We start from the raw sequence: 21,539 nt of genomic DNA, 5'->3' as shown, positions 1-21,539 counted from the left end.
CATATGTGTTGTGAATGTTCAGAAAGGAAATTCATGCACTCTGTCCTGAGTGTGCCAATGTTACCTGTGCAGAGGCATAGGTGAGGTACAGGGCCAGAGGTGCTGAGGGAGTCTGGTAAACATCATGGACAGGTTGGAAAAATACTGACATTATATTCCCTAAGCTCCCTTACAGCTAGGGTCTAGACAGGAATTTAACTCTACCATCTAATGTTATTATACAAGACCTCCCAAGGGGAGCATATGTGGCTTTCTGAGCTGTTTCCAACAGTGAGCCAGAGCTGGGCATCCTGGGGTTTGTCTGCACTAGTACCTATTGTCCACTCTCTAGTTTTCTAGATTTTAAGAGGCAGTGGTGGCAGAAGCAGTGGCTTCTTTATCCCTGGCTGAGGCAACTGGGTGTGCCTTGTTTTTGTTGTTTTGAGTCAGGGTCTTGCCGTTTCCTAGGCTGGTCTCAAACTCAAGGGATCCTCCCACTCCAGGTCTTGAGTAGAACTATAATGGAACTACAGATGTGCACCACTGCACCCAGCTTGGGTATATCTAAGTCCCATAGGCCTAGCAGTGGCCTCAGAGTGGCAGCTACACTGGTGGGTGAATACACCACAGTTTGGGACACCACCTGGATCCCACTCCTATGATTTCATAAGCATGCTTTGTTAAACCTCTTACCCATTTAGAATACCCAAAGTGCTTCCCATTTCTTGCCCTTAGCCCTGACCCAGATAGGCAGACAAGCTCTGTTCAGCATCCTTTCATATCATTTTTTAAAGTTCTTTATTTATTTTTATGTGGTATTGAGGATCGAACCCAGTGCCTCACACGTGCCAGACAAGTGCTCTACCACTAAGCCACAACCCCAGCCCCTTTCATATGGTTTGAATCTGTTATAATGCCAGTGTGTCTGTGCACAAAATTACCTGTTGCTGTAAAGATCATACTTAAAAAAATAATACTATCACCACTGAGCTACATCCTCAGCCCCTATTTACTATATCTTGGAGATTGTTTTATGATTTCATCCTTGTTATCTGATTCCATTTCTAGAAAGTTCACAAGAGGCAAAACAAGGCTGTGGTGGAAACGAGAGTAGAGGTTGCCCCTCAGAGACATGAAAAAGGGGGAAAATCCCATCAGTACTAAACTTGGAGCAGAGCCTTTTTTTTCTGGTGCTGGGGATTGAACCCAGGCCTGGTGCATGTGAGGCAAGCACTCAACCAAATAAGCTATATCCCCAGCCCCTTAGAGCATTTTCTGTCTCAACCAGTATCTCGTTAAACATACCTTGGTATTGGCTGCTAAATAAATAGCATGTTCCGTGGAGACAGCATCACTTGGATAAAAAATAGTGCAGTTGGGAACTGCTCGGAACATGGCCAGATCTTCCAGGGCCATCTGGGAGGGGCCATCTTCACCTGAGAAAACCATAGCCCAACAAAAATATGAGCACAACACCTCCAATAAGCTACCCTCTGCCTGCTTACCTGCTCTTGAGAAGGAACAATTCTCATTGCCACAGGGTGCCCCAAACAATAGCAGAGCCCACCAAAATGGTCCAACTTTGATATCGCTGTAACTCATTATAATTTATATTGAGCTTTCACATGTCTATCTCCCTTGAGATCTAGATGAATCAAGTTGGGTTAGGCTCCCAATTGACCTTTCAGAATGACTGATCTCTGTCACTTGATACTAATACTGTCTAAGTTGACATGATGCTCTCTTCCCTGAGTTTTGGTGGCCTGAATTGGCCTGAGTCTCTAATCATTCCTATTCTACTTAGGAAGGTCCCCTCACGTTTTGCCCCTCCTTCTCTGCTCTTCTACTTTCTCCCCCTTAAGACACTGGGTTTTGTGGATTGGAGTATCTGACTCCATTTCTCTAGGCTTTCCAAGTAGTTGAATGTCACACACCTTTGAGGACACCTCGGGGTGCTATTATAACTTAGTGTGCCTTAGAATGTATTTGGAAACAGTTCCTGGTCAGAAATTCTGTTGAAAGAGAAACTGCAATGTATGAAGTTGCAGTCTAGCTCTTCCCAGCAAGGAAGAGGACACCACTGTGCACACTGCCTTGCCTGGGATAATGGCCTACCCCCAGAAGTCTAGATCCTCTCTGGGTTGGACTTAAGAGCCATTTCTCCCTGTAGCTGACTTGATTTTCAAACTTACACAGAACCCAAGCCTGGGAAAAGACTCTGGGACTCTCTTCCAGGCCTCTAGCCCTGCCCACCTTTCAATGCTGCTGTGCCTCAGCAGCTTTGGTTCTCTGCTCCCTCCCTGGACAAGCATCTGCACCTGCAACCACCTGCCCAGCTGTGACTCCTAGCTCTATCCAGAGCCTTCTTAATCCAATCTAACTAACCTAGGGAGTTACTTAGATGGCTCCCCAGTGTGCTTCTTCAGCATTATAGCAGCAAATGTAAGCATTAAATCTGCCTAGATGACCTGTCCCACCAAGCAGGTCAGGTGAATCATCTTTCCATCATTTCCACCATTCATGAACATGACTCCCTGCCATCTCCCAAGTGAGACTTGCTTTCAGATTTTCATACAGCTGCAGACCCTCCAATCTGTGGCAATGTTTTCTTTTTTCTCCAGGCTCTCTCAGGTTCACCCTTGGTTTTCCACCCTACACTAACTCCCACCCTATTTCAACCCTCTTGTGGGCTTCCCTACTTCCTGTTGTGTCCTTCTGTTCCTCCATGGAAGGTTATTGCTCCAGAAATGATTTCCATCAGTCTATTTCCCTGCCTTTTGTTCCTTAAGGGCTCCCACTGCCCAAAGCACAAAGGTACTTTGGTGATTCCAGCCCCACTTCCATCTGAGTGGTATCCAGACAGAACCTTCTTCTCTTTCCTCTGCCCACATTTCTCATCCCAGTAAAGATGGTGACCAGGCAAAGTGCAGAAAAGAATTCTGGGACTCTGTGCTGTCCTTATTTATATGCAGTAAGACATCCAAGAGGCCTCAGGATACTTATTTCTCAATGACTGAGAATGAGCACTTTACAGTAACACCAAGAGATTCGCCTCAAAGTTTACTTAAGTATTCGAAGCATTTAAAGCACAATAGAGCTTTTTAAATTTTTTTTAGTTGTAGATGGACAGGATACCTTTATTTAATTTACTTATTTTTATGTGGTGCTGGGGATTGAATCCAGGGCTTCACACATGTGAGGCAAGCGCTCTACCACTGAGCCAAAACCCCAGCCTGCACAATAGAGTTTTTAAAAAAGAAGTCCTGAGCTGGGCCTGGTGGCAAATGCCTGTTATCCTAGTAACTCAGGAGGCTAAGGCAGAAGGATCACAAATTGGAGGCCAGCCTGAACAATGTAGTGATACCTGTCTCAAAATAAAAAATAAAAAGGGCTAGGGATGTAGCTCAGCAGTAAAGTATTCCTGGGTTCAATCCTCACCACCAAACCCCAAACCAAACCAAACAAATAACAAGTCCTGAAGAGTCAAAGTTCAGGGAACCATAAAAGAATGCAAGATTTAAGCAATCCTGTGCTAAGGTTTCTCTGAAAAGGAAGAAGAAAGCTATCAAGATAATGGCATTCAGAACTCATACCAACGGATACCCCACAGTGAGAACCAATAAGGTTGACGTTGATTTGAGCGATGGCTCCCATGCGGATCTGATCAAATGCTCGGGTCAAAAAGGCAGCAAAAGTGCTAGCAAAAGCAATGGTCCGACCACGGGTGGCACAGCCCAGTGCCACGCTCACCTGCAACACAGAGAACATGAATTAGAACATTCCTGGACCCTTTCCCCACCTAATTTAGATAGCAAAGTCCCTATGATAACTCCTATTCTGGATATTTAAGACTGCGCTGCAGTCCTAGCATGTTTCTTTTCTGTTCTCTTCTTTCTCAAACCTTTTGTACCCTCATTCCCTGCCTTTCATGCTCTTATGGGACCCTTATCTCGATACCTTCTGAGGAACGAGAAATGAAGAGATGAAGTGTTTCACATCTGCCCCATCCCTTCCCACTGGCTCACCTGCCTCTCCTTGAGAAGGGCCTGCCTACTGGTTATCCTAGATCCCATTCTTCTCTTGCATTCTCAAGTGTCTCCAACATGGTGTCTCCAAGTACACAACGATCCCCCCATGCCACTCAATCCGTTTTTCCCTTTCTCTTGTATCATCTTATTGCCAGTCAATACCCGCCAATACCTTCCATTGCCACTCTCCTATTCTGCCTCATCCTCCCTCCAGAGACTGTCCCACATCTATGTACTTCACAGAAAACTTCGTAGAAAGTCATCTATTGTTATTGTCCCCACTGTCTCATCTCCCATTTTCTCCATAGCCTACTTCATCTAGGTTGCCAGCCCCATAAATGACCTTGAGGCTGCCAAATGTGAGTGGTCTCCTGACCTCAGCTGGCATCTCACTTGGCCTCTCAGAAGCATTTGGCTCAAGAAGTCACCCTTCTTTTCTCAAAGCATGTTCTGCTGGAGGTTTCCGTGAGGTTGTAATGGGACCAGTCCTGCTGCTTCATTGGACTGTGCACCTCATTACTCTGATACGCACATTTTAACAACCCCTAATTTATTCCTTACTATTCCTTACTGTCTCTGCAACTCCAGGCTCATGTATCCCAGTAGACTTCAAATTGGAATACAAACATCTCCAGGAGTAAATAAGGACTTACCAAGGTGGGTGTCACTGTAGCTGGTTTCAAAGGCAGGCAAGCAAGATCTTTGACTGTGTAACAACTGGGTTACATTCATCTGCTAGAGAAACAGCTGGTGGCTCCTTTTATACTGTCTCTCTAAAAATCACCTACCAACAACCTAACCCCCAAAAGGCATGTTCTCACCCACTTCAATCTTATAGAGAGCAACACTTGGAGTATTAAACCTCCAACTGAATTAAAGAGGATACTTGGAAATAATTATGCCGGCACTAATAAAGCAAAGAATGCAAATAATCAGATGACAAATCCTTTCACAAGTCAAGTGGTTTTCAATTCTTTTTAACAAAACAGAATGAGATCGCAATGGAACTATCAACTGTACAAATAATTTTTACAAACAACTTTTTTTGAGACAGGGTCTCACTATCTTATCCAGATTGGCCTGGAACTGGACTGGTGACATTCCTGTCTCAGTTTCCCAAGTAATTGGGATTACAGTTGTGTATCACTGGGCCTGGCTACAAACAACTTTAAATGAAAGATCATTATGTGATTTTTTTGGTTTGTAATGGAGAAGGAACTGAATGACATTCCTAATCAAATTTGTTTATGTGAATAAGGTTTCTTAGCACTTACATGATTAAAATGAAAAAAAGTTAATAGAATTTCTTCTAAGTCTAATTCAATTATATTTATCCACTGGTATATTAACAAATAGTAACAACCATAACTCAATCCAGAAGAAAAAAATTCTAATGCTTAGAGGCCTATTCATAAAAGAAAAATTTTAAAAAGCTATCAATCTGTATTTTTGTTCCAGAGAACAAGACAATCAATAAAAGGCTTTTGGGCTGGGGTTGTAGCTCAGTGGTAGAGTGCCTGCCTCGCATGTTTGAGGCACTGGGTTCAATCCCCAGCACCACGTAAAAATAAATAAATAAATAAATACAGATATTGTGTCCATCTACAACTAAAAAAAATTTTAAAAAATAAAAGGCTTACCCACTTGAATCAAAGTTTGAAATACGATATATCAAGAAATTTGTAATGTTTTGAACAACCAACAATAAAAAATTAAAAAAAAAAGAAATTCCCAAAAAATAAAAATAAAAAAAAAATAAAAGTCTTTTAGGAATAAAGATATTGGGGGGAAGGAATGCAAATAAAAATTCAAGTAGAAAAAGTGATTTAATTTCTAAAGAAAAATATCTTGGAGTAACCTTTAACTGGATAACTTGACTACTGAAATATCACAAATTTTAATAAACAGACAATTATATCATTTCCAACTATTTAATTTATGGTTAAAAATTCAGATGTTAGGGCTGGGGTTGTGGCTTAGCAGAACACTTGCCTAGCATGTACAAGGTGCTGGGTTGGATCCTCAGCACCACATACAAATAAATAAATAAAATAAAGGTATTGTGTCCAACTACCACTAAAAAAATATTTTAAAAAATTCAGATGTTAGGCCAGACACAGTTGTGTTATGCCCGTAGACCTATCTAGTTGTGAGACAGTGGCAGGAGAATCACTTGAGTCCGGGGAATTCAAGGCTAGCCTGTGAACCTAGTGAAACCCCATCTCAAAAGAAAAAAAAATTCAGGTGGCTGGGGTTGTGGCTCAGTGGTAAGAGTGCTCACCTAGCATGCATGAAGCACTAGGTTAAATCCTCAGCACCACATAAAAATAAAGGTATTGTGTCCACCTAAAACTAAAAAATAAATATTAAAAAAAAATTCAGGGTGGGCACACTTGTAATCCCAGTGACTTGGGAGGCTACGGCAGGAGGATCACAAGTTCAAAGCCACCCTCAGCAATTTATTGAGGCACTATGTAAAATAGTGAGGCCCTGTATCAAAATAAAATATAAAAAGGCTGGGTATGTGATTCAGTGGTTAAGCATCCCTGGGACCGATTCCTGGTACCAAAAAAAAAAAAAAAAAAAAAAAAAAAAAATCAGATATTAACTTTAAAACTTGACAGAGGGATATGTAGCTTAGGAAAATGCATTCAGTGTATTGGCACCAAACCAGACTGATAGACCAATGGTATAGAATAGAGGACAGAGACTAACCTACAAAATTAAAATTATCTTATATTAGACAAAGGTGCCAAAAACATGCATTGGAGAAAAGATAGCCTCCTCAACAAATGGTGCTGGGAAAACTGGAAATCCGTATGCAACAAAATGAAATTAAATTCCTATCTCTCACCATGCACAAAACTCAAAGTGGATCAAGGACCTAGGAATTAAACCAGAGACTCTGTGTATAATAGAAGAAAAATTAGGCCCGATCTAGGAATTAAACCAGAGACTCTGTGTCTAACAGAAGAAAAATTAGGCCCTAATCTCCATCATGTGGGACTAGGCCTCAACTTCCTTAATAAGACTCGTATAGCACAAGAATTAAAACCAAGAATCAATAAATGGGATGGATTCAAACTAAAAAGTTTCTTCTCAGCAAAAGAAACAATCTATGAGGTGAATAGAGAGCCTACATCTTGGGAGCAAATTTTTTACCCCTCACACATCAGATAGAGCTCTAATCTCTAGAGTATATAAAGAACTCAAAAAGCTAAGCACCAAAATAACAAATAACCCAATCAATAAATGGACCAAGGACCTGAACAGACACTTCTCAGAAGATGATACACAATCAATCAGCAAATATATGAAAAAATGTTCATCATCTCTAGCAATTAGAGGAATGCAAATCAAAGCTACTTTAAGATATCATCTCATTCCTGTCAGAATGGCAGCTATTATGGAGACAAACAACAAAAAGTGTTGGCGAGGATGTGGAGAAAAAGGCACATTCACACACTGCTGGTGGGACTGCAAATCGGTGCAGCCAATCTGGAAAGCAGTATAAAAATTCCTTGGAAAACTGGGAATGGAACTACCATTTGACACAATACCCCAAGGACTTAAAACAGCATACCATAGGGTCACAGCCACATCAACGTTTATAGCAGCATAATTCACAATAGCTAAACTGTGGAGCCAACCTAGATACCCTTCAGTAGATGAATGGATAAAGCAAACGTGCCATATATATATACAATAGAATATTACTCAGCAATAAAAGAGAATAAAATCATGGCATTTGCAGGTAAATGGATGGAGTTGGAGAAGATAATGCTAAGTGAAGTTAGCCAATACAAAAAAAAATGCTCAATGTTTTCTCTGATATAAAGAGACTGACTCATAGTGGGGTAGGGAGGGGGAGCATAGGAGCAATAGATGAACTCTACATAGGGCAGAGGGGTGGGAGGGGAAGGGAGGGGGCATGGAATTATTAATGATGGTGGAATGTGATGATCATTATTATCAAAAGTACATGTATGAAGACATGAATTGGTGTGAACATACTTCATATACAACCAGAGGTATGAAAAATTGTGCTCTGTATGTGTAATATGAATTGTAATGCATTGCACTGTCATTTATTTTTTAAAAAACAATAAAAAAGAAAGTACATTCAGTGGCTACAGAGCAAACATGTCTGAAGATACCACTTTCTGCCCCCACCTCTAGGGCCCAAAGAGAGCTCCTATCCCCTCCTCACCCAGTCTTGTCCATCTCAAGAGGTGACACCACTCTCTCCTAGGAACTCCTGGCCTCTTGCATGCTGCTGATCTCTTGTCAGGGAAGGCTCATGAGTCCACTTCTCTCCCATGACCACAGCTATTACACAGCCATGTTCCAGTTTCTTCCCCACCCTTAGCTCCAACAACCTCTCCATCACGTCGCATAGTCTCGAAAAACACACCCTGTCCCTTTTCTGCTTAAGCTTTCCTATGGCTTCCCAGAAAACTGCAAGAAAACCAGGGTTGCTGAAAGTGGCTGACAATACCCTATGATTTGGTCCTTGAAGACCAAATCTGAGACAATTTCCTTCTATGCTCACAATGCCACTCTGGCCTTCCCTCCATTCCTTAAGCATTTCAGACTGTGGCCTGCCTCACATCTATCTAGCCAGACCCTCTGCTGGGAATGTTATCCCCCGCATCTGTACACAACTGATTCCTGTCACCTGAGTTCCAGCTTGAATGTCACCTCTCTTGAGAGGCTGTCCCTGATCAACCCTCACTCTCAACATAACCACATCATGGGCTGGGGATGTGGCTCAAGCGGTAGCGCGCTTGCCTGGCATGCGTGCGGCCCAGGTTCGATCCTCAGCACCACATACAAACAAAGATGTTGTGTCCGCCGAAAACTAAAAAATAAATATTAAAATTCTCTCTCTCTCTCTCTCTCTCTCTAAAAAAAAAAAAAACATAACCACATCATGATACTAAATACCACCTTCTGGCCTCCTCTTTTCTGTTTTCTCCCAACTGTGAGTTTGTATCATTAGGCACAAAGCACAGTGATTAGCTGAAGGAATCAATGAGTCAGGGACAATCTTTTTGACACGAGGTTTGACACAGAAAATTAAGGACCATATTTTTTTCATTCAAAATGAAAACAACTTAATGAGACCCATGAACAAATATACATATTCTTACAATTGTGATGACTTTTATTTACTAAACAGAGATGCTTGAACTCTGGTACTGATAGGGCCAGGGAATGACTATAAAGGAATGAGTAGGCCAAAAAAGCATGGGAACCATGAAAAGCTGATTGTGAATGCTAGGACTACTGCTTGGCTCCAGCCAAATGGCATCAGGGAGGCACACCAGCCCATGGTGGCAGTTCTTTCCATTTGTGAAAAGACTCCAGAGAGTTAGAGTCTATATAAAAATATTCTGATTTTTAAATGCTGGAAACTCCTTTTTTTCTCCCCCCTGTACCGGGGACTGAACCCAGGGATGCTTAACCTTTAAGCCACAGCCACAGCCCTTTTTATATTTTATTTTGAGATAGGATCTCACCAAGTTTCTTTTTTAGGGCCTCATTAAGTTGCTGAGGCTGGCTTTGAACTTGTGATGCTCCTGCCTCAGTCTCTTCAGCCATTGGGATTACAGGCCTGTGCCACCATGCCCAGCAGCAACTAATTATTTTTTTTAAATATTTTTATTTATTTATTTATTTTTAGTTTTCGGCAAACACAACATCTTTGTTTGTATGTGGTGCTGAGGATCGAACCCGGGCCGCACGCATGCCAGGCAAGCGTGCTACTGCTTGAGCCACATCCCCAACCCCAGCAACTAATTCTTAAAGCATGATTTTATAAGGCCCTGGGCCCCAGTAGGAAGGGAGAAACCACATTCTTGTTGGCACGTCAATGTATTTGCCTCTGAGTAGCTAAAGGATTGCCTACTTATTGGGGCTAGCCTGGATAGAAAAAGATAATAGGAAGCTCAAGATGCTTTAGGCCAGGTGTGCTTGAACTGCTGCTGTCTACCTACCTGGACAGGATGTCCAGAGGGTGCTGGGCAATCTACCATGCCTCTCTTAGCAGTCCTGGAGGCCACCTCTTAACTATATCTGGCTACTTGCCTCCTATTTCTCGGGGGACTTTGTCTCCAGTCTGTAGCTTTTATAAATGGAAAGAAAAACAGTAATGCAGGGTGGATCTTCTGTGTCCAGTGGGCCACTGATGGTCAATGAGAAGCCCCAAGAGGGTGGCACAGCACACTCACCATGTTTTGCTCAGCAATAAAACACTCGATGAATCGTTCAGGGTGCTCTTTCTTGAATATCTCAGAGAAGGTGGAGTTCTTGGTGTCACCATCCAGCACAATGACTCTGTTGTTTGCATGGCCCAGCTTAGCTAGAGCCAAACCACATGCTTTTCGAGTAGCCACCTAGAAGAAAGTCAAGTGGCATGATTTCTTGGAATGCACTTAGAAGGCAGGCACAATTTTGTAGAATTACAAATTGTTATCTTGATGAAGAAATTAAATAATCTCTTTTTATTTCACATACTCTTAAGCCCCACTCGCCGCATAGGAAAACACTCCACAACTCAACAGGAAGATTTCTGACATTGTAGTTTTTTACTTCATTCTTCAATTAACTTTGCTACATTAATTAGTTTACTGTCTAAAAATTCACAGATGGCATTTTATTTGAAACATCTGAATTAACTACATTTATTGTCCCATTCAGATAGTTCATTAAAAATTTTAAATTCATTTTCTAAAATGTGGATGCCTCTGTTGCTTTTTAATTATAAAACTGATAATACTAATTGGAAACTAATTGCAAGCTATAAAATATCAACTTTAGAATCATGACACCAGGGGGCTGGGGATGTGGCTCAAGCGGTAGCGCGCTCGCCTGGCATGCGTGTGGCCCGGGTTCGATCCTCAGCACCACATACAAACAAAGATGTTGTGCCCGCCGAAAACTAAAATAAATAAATATTTAAAAAAAAAAAAAAAGAATCATGACACCAATAATAAAAAATTCCATTAGGATATACTTTGAGATTGAACTGAATTTATAAATTAATTTAGGGGAGAACTGGCATCTTTACAATATGGACTTTTTATATTAAAAAATAAGGTAAAACAAAAACAAACAAAAAACCCCCGAACAAGGCTGGTGATATAGCTCTGTTGGTAAAGTACTTGGCCTTGCATGCACAAGGTCCTGGGTTTAATCCCCAGCACCACAAAAAACAAAAAACCAAGCTGGGTGGTGCACGCCTGTAATCCCAGCAGCTAGGGAAGCTGAGGCAAGAGTATTGTGAGTTCAAAGCCAGCCTCAGCAAAAGCAAGGCGCTAAGCAACTCAGTGAGACCCTGTCTCTAAATAAAATACAAAACAGGGCTGCGGATGTGGCTCAGTGGTCGAGTGCCCAAGTTTAACCCCCAGTACAAAACAAACAAACAAACAAACCCCAAAACAACAAAAACAAGGATCCAGGCACAGTAATGTATGCCCCTAATCCCAGGGACTCTAAAGGTTGAGGTAGGAGGATCACAAGTTTTAGGCCAGCCTCCAACTTAGCAAGGCCCTGTATCAAAATTTAAAATTAAAAAGGGCTGAAGGTGTAGCTCAGGGGTAAAGCACCTAATCCTCAGTACGACCAAACCAAACCAAAAACCAAAACAAGGCTTGGCAATCCCTGAAACTGTTTTTTTTTTTTTTTTTCCACCAGGGATTGAACCCAGAGGGACTTAACCACTGACCCACATGCCCAAAGCTTTCTATTTTTTGTTTTGAGACACAGTCTTGCTTAGTTGTGCAGAGCCAACTTTGAACTTGTGATGCTCCTGCTTCAGCTTCCCAAGTTGCTGGGATTACAAGTGTGTGCCACTGCACCTGGATCCTCAAACTGTTAAGTGCAGAATTACCATATGACTTAGCAATTCTACTCCTAGGTATATTCCCCCAAGATAAAATGTAAACCTATACAAAAACTTGGACACAAATGTCCAAAGAAACATTATTCCCAATACTCAAAAGATAGAAACAACCAAATGTCTATCAATGGATAAATGAATAAACAAGATGTGGTATACCTACAAATGGAATGTTATTCAGTCATAAAAAGAAACAAAGTACTGCAGCATGAATGAGCTTCAAAAACACTATGCTAAGTCAAAAAGACCAGACACAGAAAATCATATATGGCTGGGGATGCTGCTCAGTGGATGAGTGCCCCTGAGTTCAATTTCCAGTACCCTTCCCCCACAAAAAGATTTTAAACAGAAAATGTGGTGCTATGGACGTAGGTCTAGCATGCATGAGGCCCTGGGTTAGAGCCCCAGCACCACAAAAAAGGCAATGTGTACACACACTATAAAATTCAAAAGCTATAACAGGATATCAAATGAAGAGGCTATATTCCTTTTGTTCCTGTCCCTCAGCTACCTGGTTCCCCTTTCCAGATGTAAATGGCAATAAGGCTTTCATGAGGGCTGGGATGTTGCTCATGTGGTATCGTGCTTGTCTAGCATGTGTAAGGCACTGGGTTCGATTCTCAGCACCACATAAAAATAAAATAAAAAAGATACTGTGTCCACCTAAAACTAAAAAATAAATTAAAAAAAATAAGGCTTTCGTGAGGCCTGTTTACAGAAATGGTCTAAGCACAAATACCTGATGGGCATTTCTTACAAAGGCACATGATCTTCTTTTAGGCTTCTAGTTGCACAAGCATATTAATACAGATTTTATATATCTAAATTTATTTTTGGCCATTTTACTATTATAAAGGGATCATCTTCTTACCATCATACCTAATAACCAGTTATAATTAAGGTAAAGTATGTTCACACCAATTTATGCCATTATACATGTACTCTTTTTTTTGCATTACAATTCTTAATACACATATATACCACAATTTTTCATATCGTCTCTGTTTGTATATAAGGTATGTTGGCACCAAATTCAAATCTTCATACATGTATTTTGTATAATGAACATATTTTATATACAGAGATACAAAAAATTGTGCTGTATATGTGTAATTAGGATTGTAATGCATTCTACTGTTGTCGTGTATTTAAAAAATAAATAAATTTAAAAAAATAATTAAGGTAAAAAGAATTGATTCTTGTATGTTAGTTTTGCTACAAGCTCTCTCACTGGTCTTTGTTCTTAATTTTAACCATTTCTGGTTCTCTTGGGTTTTCCAGACATATAACTCTATCATCTGCAAATAATATGAAACTTACCTTCTCCTTGTTGGTACTGATTATTTTATTCTTTCATTTAACCACAGTGACTAACATTTCCAGAGTGGGGCTAAATCTCTTTGCAAGATTATTAAAAATGTTTTTACCTTTAGGTACAAAAGGGGCTCCGGGGCTGGCATTGTGGCTCAGTGGTAGATCACTTGCCTTGCATGTGTAAGGAACTGGGCTTGAAACTCAACATCACATAAAAATAAATAAGATACTGTGTCCACATACAACTAAAAAAAATTTAAAACTAAAAAGGGGCTCCAGATTCACAATATATTTATCTAGAATTGAACCTAGTCTTGCACTATACTGAAGAGCAACATCTCCAGCCCTAAGCAATTTTTCAAACAGGAATGAATGCTGAAATTTTACTTAATGTTTTACTTTCTTTAATACATATAAAAATAATTAGGTTTTTCTTTCCTCCTTTGTATAACTCACTGATGTATTATTAGGTCAAACAGTCCCTGACTCTTTAATTGTTCGATTTTTTGGGGCTTTACAATGGTTTTTGAAAGTTATTCACCTTTGTTATAAAAATGGGGACCCTCCAACTTTAGCCTCTCAAGTTCTGAGAGTATAGGTACATGCCATTGCATCAAACTTATATACTTGCCATTTAAAAAAAATTGAGTGTTGAGACAGTCTTGCTAAGTTGTGCAGGTTGTCTTAAACTTCTTTTAATGTACTAATGCATATGACCTTGGTTAATGTTTTACTTAGTTTTTTTTTGCACTGATATTTATAATTGGTCTATAGTTTTCTTTGGGCTATTTTTGTTACATTTTGGCTTCATAAATGAATTGAGATGATACTTTGGTCTTCAAATTTGGAAAGGTTTGAAACAGCTAAAGAATTACCTATTCTTTGAAGGCTAAAAATAAGTCACCCTTGAAATTTGGTGAACCTGATGCTTCAGAGGTATTATCTTGGACAGTTTTCTCAAGACTTTTTCCTATGGCTATTGACAGATTTAAGCTTTTTATATCTCTTTTAGTCAACTTTTGATATTTCATGCATTCCTAAAATATGGCCCCCATCCTTTTAAACATGTTTTCATACCAATTAGCATGGAGTTGTATAGCTTTCTATTCATATATAAATATATATGTATATTTTAGTTGTAGATGGACACAACACCTATTTATTTATTTTATTTGCTTATTTATTTATTTATTTATTTATTTATTTATTATGTGTCGCTGAGGATCAAACTCAGTGCCTTACACATGCTAGGAGAGTGTTCTACCACTGAGCCCCCTCTCTTAATTCTTTTTTTTTTAATATTTATTTTTTAGTTACAGATGGATACATATCTTTATTTTTTTTTTATTTTTCTGTGGTGCTGAGGATCGAACTCAGTGCCTCACGCGTGCTAGGCGAGTGCTCTACCTCTGAGCCACAATCCCAGCCCCTCTCTTAATTCTTTATGTGTTCTCTGTATCTGTGTTTATTGCCTTTTCCCAAAGACTAAATTTTATTTTTTTAAAATTTATTTTGTAGTTTTAGGTGGACGTAATATTTTTTTTATTTTTATGTGGTGCTGAGGACTGAACCCAGGTCCTCATGCATACTAGGTAAGCACTCTACCACTGAGCCACAACCGCAGCCCCAAGACTAAATTTAATATATTTATGGCTTTTATCTCATCAAGGAGGCTAGCTAATAGCTTGTTTGCTATATTGGTAATTCAAAGGGCCAGTTTTATAACTTCTTTTGTTTTTAATTTGATTTTTGGAGTTGTAGATGGACATAATGCTTTTATTTTATTTGTTTATTTCTATGTGGTGCTGAGGATTGAACCCAGTGCCTCACATATGCTAGGCAAGCACTCTGCCATTGAGCCACAGCCCCAGTCCCAAAGGACCAATTTTAGAATCACACATTAATGTGTCTTCTTTTTTAATTCACTGATTTTTGGGCAGGGGTGCCGGGGATTGAACTCAGGGGCACTCAACCACTGAGCAACTTCCCCACCCTGTTTTGTATTTTATTTAGAGACAGGGTCTCACTGAGTTGCTTAATTAGCACCTCACCACTGCTGAGGCTGGCTTTGAACTTGAGATCCTCCTGCCTCAGCCTCCTGAGCCACTGGGATTATAGGCATGTGCCACTGCACCCAGCTAATTTGCTGATTTTTGACAAACTACTCTGCTTCCCTAATACATTTTTCCTATTCATAAGTTCTTTAAAAAAATTAAAAGTTCCCATAATCCCTTCTTTCAGATAAACACTTAACAATTTGATGTCATTCCTCTAAATACACTTTTATGTCCTATAATAAATAATGTGCTAACTCCTTTTAAGATTTTCTACACAAAAATAAAATCATATGTTACTTTTCATTCAAAAACTTCTAGTAATAATTTAGGCAAGCTCAGCCTCTCTTGCTGGGTTGTTTCCAATTTTGGTATCAGAACCCACACTGCAATCAACATTCCTTCCAATAGACATATCTGCATGCTTACAGATATGTGTTTTTATAGGATAAATCCCTATAAGTTGCACAGCTAGTCTGAAGGGTATGAAGAGCTGAAGTATTAAGACACATTGCCAAAGTACCCTTCTGCTTTTTAATTTCTTTCCTAATTTCTCAAGTGGTTAATTCATCTGGTTTTAATCTATATTGTCAGGTTAAGAAAACAACCAAATGGGGCTGGGATTGTGGCTCAGCGGTAGAGTGCTCACCCAGCATGGGCAGGGCCCGGGTTCGATCCTCAGCACCACATAAAAATAAAGGTATTGTGTCTGTGTCCATCTACACCTAAAAAATAAATATTATAAAAAATAAAACAACCAATACTCAAAATTTGTGCAAATAAATAGGGAAAATAAAAGAAGAGTCAAAAAATACTTCCTTCCAGGCTGAGGTTGTATCTCAGTGGTGGAGTACTTGCCTATTAGGTGTGAGGTACTGGGTTTGATCCTCAGCACCACATAAAAACAAATAAATGAAACAAAGGTATTGCGTCCATCTACAACTAAAAAAAAAATATTTTTAAATGCCTTAAAAATATTTCCACCTAGGTCTGCTGCCTTATTTCTTCTGTCTTGAAGACCCAACCTTTTTTAGGTCTGCTATAGTATACCACAGGGCAGAATATAAAAATAACAAAAACCACTGGGCATGGTGGTGTACAACTACAGTTCAGCTCTTCAGGCAGGATCATTCAAGCCCAGGAGTCTGAGGACAGCCTGGGCAGCATAGCAAGACCTTGTCTTAAATACACACACACACACACACACACACACCAAAAACTTTTATATAAGGCTTTATGTTTAGGGTTTTACACATAACTTGATTCCTTTTTGAAGAATTGTTGTTTGATAAATTGGACTGCTTTCTTGTGTAATCCAGCATAAAGTTCAAAAGATTGGCCCATCCTTCTCAGGCAGACACACAATCATGGTAGTTTTGTGCATAGTTGGACTGTCAGGGCAAAAATTGAACTAAGGAAGCAAGACAAAGCCATAAGGCCCTGGATGGTAATAAATAGGAATTGATCAGTATGAAAATTCAGACCTAAGTAAGTATAAAAGCAAAGAATAAAAAAAGAGAATAAACCCATCTTTACTGATTATAACCATTAAGTAATTATCACACAATTGGTTTATCCATTGATATTAAGATAAATCAAGAATACTATGTATTTAGGAAGAAAGAGAACAAAGCATGTTGATATACATGATTTAGTCAATCACCCACATTTTGCTTACCACATCGCCAACTTCATAAGCAGGTGGACAGGTCATTTTTATATCCATGATATTGACTTGAGGTGAATCCTCAATAGGGGTTTGTGGTACAAGACTCCTGTTGGTCTGTATCTGGCTCTCAATTAATTTGATAATTACATCTGCTCTTTCTTTTGGCATTGGTTTTCCATACCAACTTTCTGCATCTTCAACATCTGCAAGAAAAAAGCCATTCATTCCAAACTTTTGATGAGCATCTATTAGGTCATTTGAAAGGCTTTACGATTAAAAAATGTTAAATCTAGGACTCCCATTAAGAACCAGGCATAGAGGGGCCTAGTATGGTACTGCAGTCAGAGAGATCAGCCTGAACAAAGGCCATGTGACTTTAAAGGAGGCCATTGGCCCATATTCGGTAAATGGAGAGAAGAATGTGGGAGATTACGTTGAAAAGACAGAAAGGGTATACTGTGGAGTGGAGGGCTCATGGGTATAAAGAGTCTGAATTTTATCCAACACAACCTGGGAAACCATTGAAGGGATTGGATTAGTAAATGATTAGTCATGTTGTATAAAGATCACTGTGGTAGCAATGTGGAGACTGGCTTGGAAGGAAGCAAGCTGGAAGTGGACAGACCCCTCCAGATGTTGTTGCAGTTCAGAAGAGATGATGGGGGCTTGGCAACAATTGTGGCAGTTGAGATGGGGAGGGGAAAACACATCTTATATACTCTAAGGGATCACATATATGGGGTGACAACATAGGGGAGAGGGAGAGTCAAGGACAGTGCCCAGGGTTCTGCCAAGGAAACACTGGTAATGTTATTTATGGAACTGGGGGAACCACAGTAAGATTATATTTGGGGGAAGAGTTGTGGACTGGTTTTATTCTAAAATATCTATATTATTGTTTAAAGAAACCAGAAATCTAAACTTGAACAATTTCAGACAGCCTTAAGTATGCAAGGACTTAGTCTTTTAAAACTCCTTTCTGGACTGGGGCTATAGCTCAGTGGCAGAGCACTTACCTGACGCATGTGAGGCACTGGGTTCAATTCTTAGCACCACATAAAAATAAACAAATAACAAACAGCATAGCATGATGTCTATGTACAACTACAAAAAAAAATTTTTAAAACCAACCAGCCAAACCAAAAAAAAGAAAAAAAAAAAAACCCATCTTGGGCTGGGGTTGTAGCTCAGTGGCAGAGAACTTGCCTAACGTGTGAGCACTGGATTTGATTCTCAGCACCACATATAAATAACTAAAATAAAGGTCCATTAACTAACTAAAATAATGTGTTTTTAAAAAACCCTACCTTCCTCCCCCAATCCTAGTTCCACAGCTGCCATTTCAAGATGTGATACTTCACCAAGTCCCTGTGTTTTTCTAGATGGCCTGGGCCAAAGCAAGTGTACATGTATGCATACTCTTATTCATGGGGCTGCTCATACATGTAGCACAGTTTATCATTCTATGAATGGAACAGTGAAGATCATTTCGCATTAGCCTTCCAATTAATGCACCACCACACATGGAAGAATGTTTTGATTGTTATAGTTATTGTAGATAAATGAACACTTAGTGAACTCTTCTCCTAGCCACTCCTTCACACAGGTAGATAAATCACTGTTGACTGGCTTTCGCCTCCTACCCTAACCAGACAGAGTTATCTAGTGAGGGCAAGAGAGGAGTCTTGAGCACATGTTACAGGTGTTATCATTGTTCACTAAGGAAAAGGCATCTGCTTTGCATCCTTCTGCTGTGCACACCAATGTTCTGAATACACACAAGTAGGAAAGAAACACTTACTTGGCATGCCCCTCCCCTTGAAGGTCTTGGCAATCACGGCAGTGGGCTTGCTTTTCACTTGAGCTGCTTGCCAGAACACCTGGCACAGTGCCTCCACATCACGACCATCCACCATGTAAGTGTTCCACCTGTTAAGAAGGATACCAGGTTACAAGGAAGAAGGGAAGCAGGACATAAAGAAGGTAAGGCAAGAAAAGGTATGGTTACCCAAAGGCTTCACAGCGCTTCTGACAGACTTCTATGCAGTGCTCAAGGGGCAAGGTGCCACCATGTCCCAGGCGGTTCACATCAAAGATCACCACAAGATTATCCAGACTGTAGTAGGAAGCGAAGGCCAATGCCTCCCAGACAGAGCCTTCAGACGACTCACCATCTCCCAGGAGGCAGAACACACGGTAGCTGGAACAAGCCAAGAAAAGTTTAGGATCCTGCTGGGGGCTTACCTGGACCACTCAAACAAATGCATTTCAGGTACAGGGACAAAGGAACAGACTGGACAAGACTGGAGATGCCACTTCAGATCATCAGGTCCCTATGCCTATTTTCTCCTTACCAATTCTAAGCATACTCAGCAGCTGAAGAAAGGACATTCTAAATGCTTGGGCCTCATGAGATGGTCATCACCTTTGGTGAGCTTTCTCATTCCAGCTCTGAGGCTATTTTTAGCTGCTTCTGCTATTTCTCTCAATCAGAAAGCAAAAGGGCAAGAGGGGAATGGGAAGAAAGCAGTTCCCTGAAATTCCCAAACAACATATACACTTAAATTTTCTTGGCAAATTCCATTTTTAAGTACCACTATCTTCTATTTATTTCCTTCCCTTCCTTCCCTCCCTTCCTTCCTGTACTGGGGATTGAACCCAAGGGTGCGTAACCATTGAGCCACATCTCCAGTCCTTTTAAATATTTTATATAGACAGGGTCTCACTAATTTGCTTAGGGCCTTCCTAAATTGCTGAGGCTGGCTTTGAACTCACAATCCTCCTACCTCAGCCTCCCAAGCTGCTGGGATTATAGGCATGCACCACCACGCCCAGTACCACTTCCTTCTATTTCTGATATTACAATTTATCTACAATAACTATAACAATCAAAACATTCTTCCATGTATGGTGGTGCATGCCTATAATTCCAGCAACTCAGGAAGCTGAGACAGGTGGGTCACAATTTTGAGGCCAGCCTCAGCAACTTAGTGAGGCCTTAATAAATTTAGCAAGACCGTGTCTCAAAATTTGAAAAAAAAAAAAAAAAAAGGCTGGGTATGTACCTCAGATCTCACTAAAATGCTCTAAGTTAAAAAAAGTTAATTCCAGGATAAGAAAAAGAGAAACAGTCACCAATGAAAAATTTCAGACCTATGGGAAATGGAGCAGGGTAGCCTAAGGACTAGAGGAAGCACAATGAAATGCTTCCAGAGTCGCCATGGAGCCCAGGGGAACTGATCATTTAGGGTTCTTCCCCATCTGAGGAGCTAGGTGGCTGTTTTCCCAAGGAGACAGAAGCTCCCCACCCTGGAGAAATTGAACCCGAGGGGCTCTGGACTCAGGCCTGCTATACACAGCAGAGGACGTGGGTGCTCATGGAACTGGACCAGGTACATCACCACTGCTTTGCTCCCACATCAGCAACAGCAACCTTTCAAGAAAGAGACTGATTTTCTTGTCTTTGAAAAGAGGGAACCAGGGCTAAAGATGTAGCTCAGTACTAGAAGAGCACTTGCCTAGCATGTGTGAGACACTGGGTTTGATCCTCAGCACCACATACAAATAATTAAAGGAATTGCATCCATCTACAACTAAAACAAAAGAAAAAGGGGGAACCAACCCAGAAAAATGTCCTTTGTTATTAGCATTCAGGGGCCCTATGCAAAGACAAACCCACTCATGAGTTCATTCTAGAGGAAAGATCACCAGAGATGGAAAACACAAAGTTGTTACTTAGGAAAGATCTATGTGCTAATACAGAGGTACCTGTACTGCAGCTACCACTTAGACCCCAACCAGGAATGATAAGACAGTTTCCAGAAACCTGATTTCTTTACTGCTCCAATACTTGGTAACATGAGCTTTAAAAACCATTTGTCTTCCCAAACTATTGAACTGAAAAGTTTAAGTGAGAAGATGGGGCAGTGGAGTGAATATGGGTAAGTGCCTTACCTGGCCTGGTCAAAGTACTTGCCAGTATATGCCATCCCACACGCAGCCCCCAGTCCTTGCCCAAGCCATCCTGTTGCCACATCAACAAAGGACAGTCTCTGTAAGAGAAAAGGGACCCAATGAACCTAGGAGCAGCTGTAGGACAAGAATGTCAGGCAGATTTCCAGTGCTGAATGTAAGCCACTCCTGTTGACCATCCTGCCAGGCTAGATGAATTCCTCTTTGACACGCCCACATGCACCCTGAGTCTCAGATCAATGTCATAAGAGGACTATGGGTTGAGCCCCACCCAGTCTGGGCTGGAAACTGGAGTGACAAAGATGCCACGCCCAGGACTGGGGTTGTGGCTCAGTGGTAGAGTGCTTGCCAAGCATGTGTGAGGCACTGGGTTCAATTCTCAGCACCACATAAAAATAAATGAATAACATAATGGTATTGCGTCAATCTACAACCCAAGAATTTTTTTTAATTCTTAAAAAAAAAAAAAAGATGCCAGCTGGGCATGGTGGCATACACTTGTAACCCCAGCTGCTCAGGAGGCTGAGACAGGAGGATTGAGAGTTCAAAGCCAGCCTCAGCAAAAAGTGAGGCACTAAGCAACTCAGTGAGACCCTGTCTCTAAATAAAATAAAGACAAC

At 40.6% G+C, this 21,539-nt stretch overlaps 1 protein-coding gene across 1 annotated transcript in view; it reads right to left on the bottom strand.

The window, feature by feature from the left end:
• The window catches only part of Tktl1 (transketolase like 1), a 29,889-nt gene that overhangs the window by 6,327 nt on the left and 2,023 nt on the right, over nucleotides 1-21,539 (bottom strand). The window contains 7 exon segments of the mRNA XM_015506945.2: nucleotides 1,285-1,415; nucleotides 3,573-3,729; nucleotides 10,241-10,405; nucleotides 16,957-17,150; nucleotides 18,749-18,876; nucleotides 18,956-19,147; nucleotides 20,902-20,999. Of these exon segments, the coding sequence (XP_015362431.1) occupies nucleotides 1,285-1,415; nucleotides 3,573-3,729; nucleotides 10,241-10,405; nucleotides 16,957-17,150; nucleotides 18,749-18,876; nucleotides 18,956-19,147; nucleotides 20,902-20,999 (1,065 nt within the window).

The sequence above is a fragment of the Marmota marmota genome, unplaced genomic scaffold (genome assembly GCF_001458135.2).
Source record: "Marmota marmota marmota unplaced genomic scaffold, marMar, whole genome shotgun sequence".
Classification (NCBI taxonomy): domain Eukaryota; kingdom Metazoa; phylum Chordata; class Mammalia; order Rodentia; family Sciuridae; genus Marmota; species Marmota marmota.
Note: the sequence above shows the minus strand (reverse complement) of the source record. Positions and strands in the feature narration are given on the sequence as shown.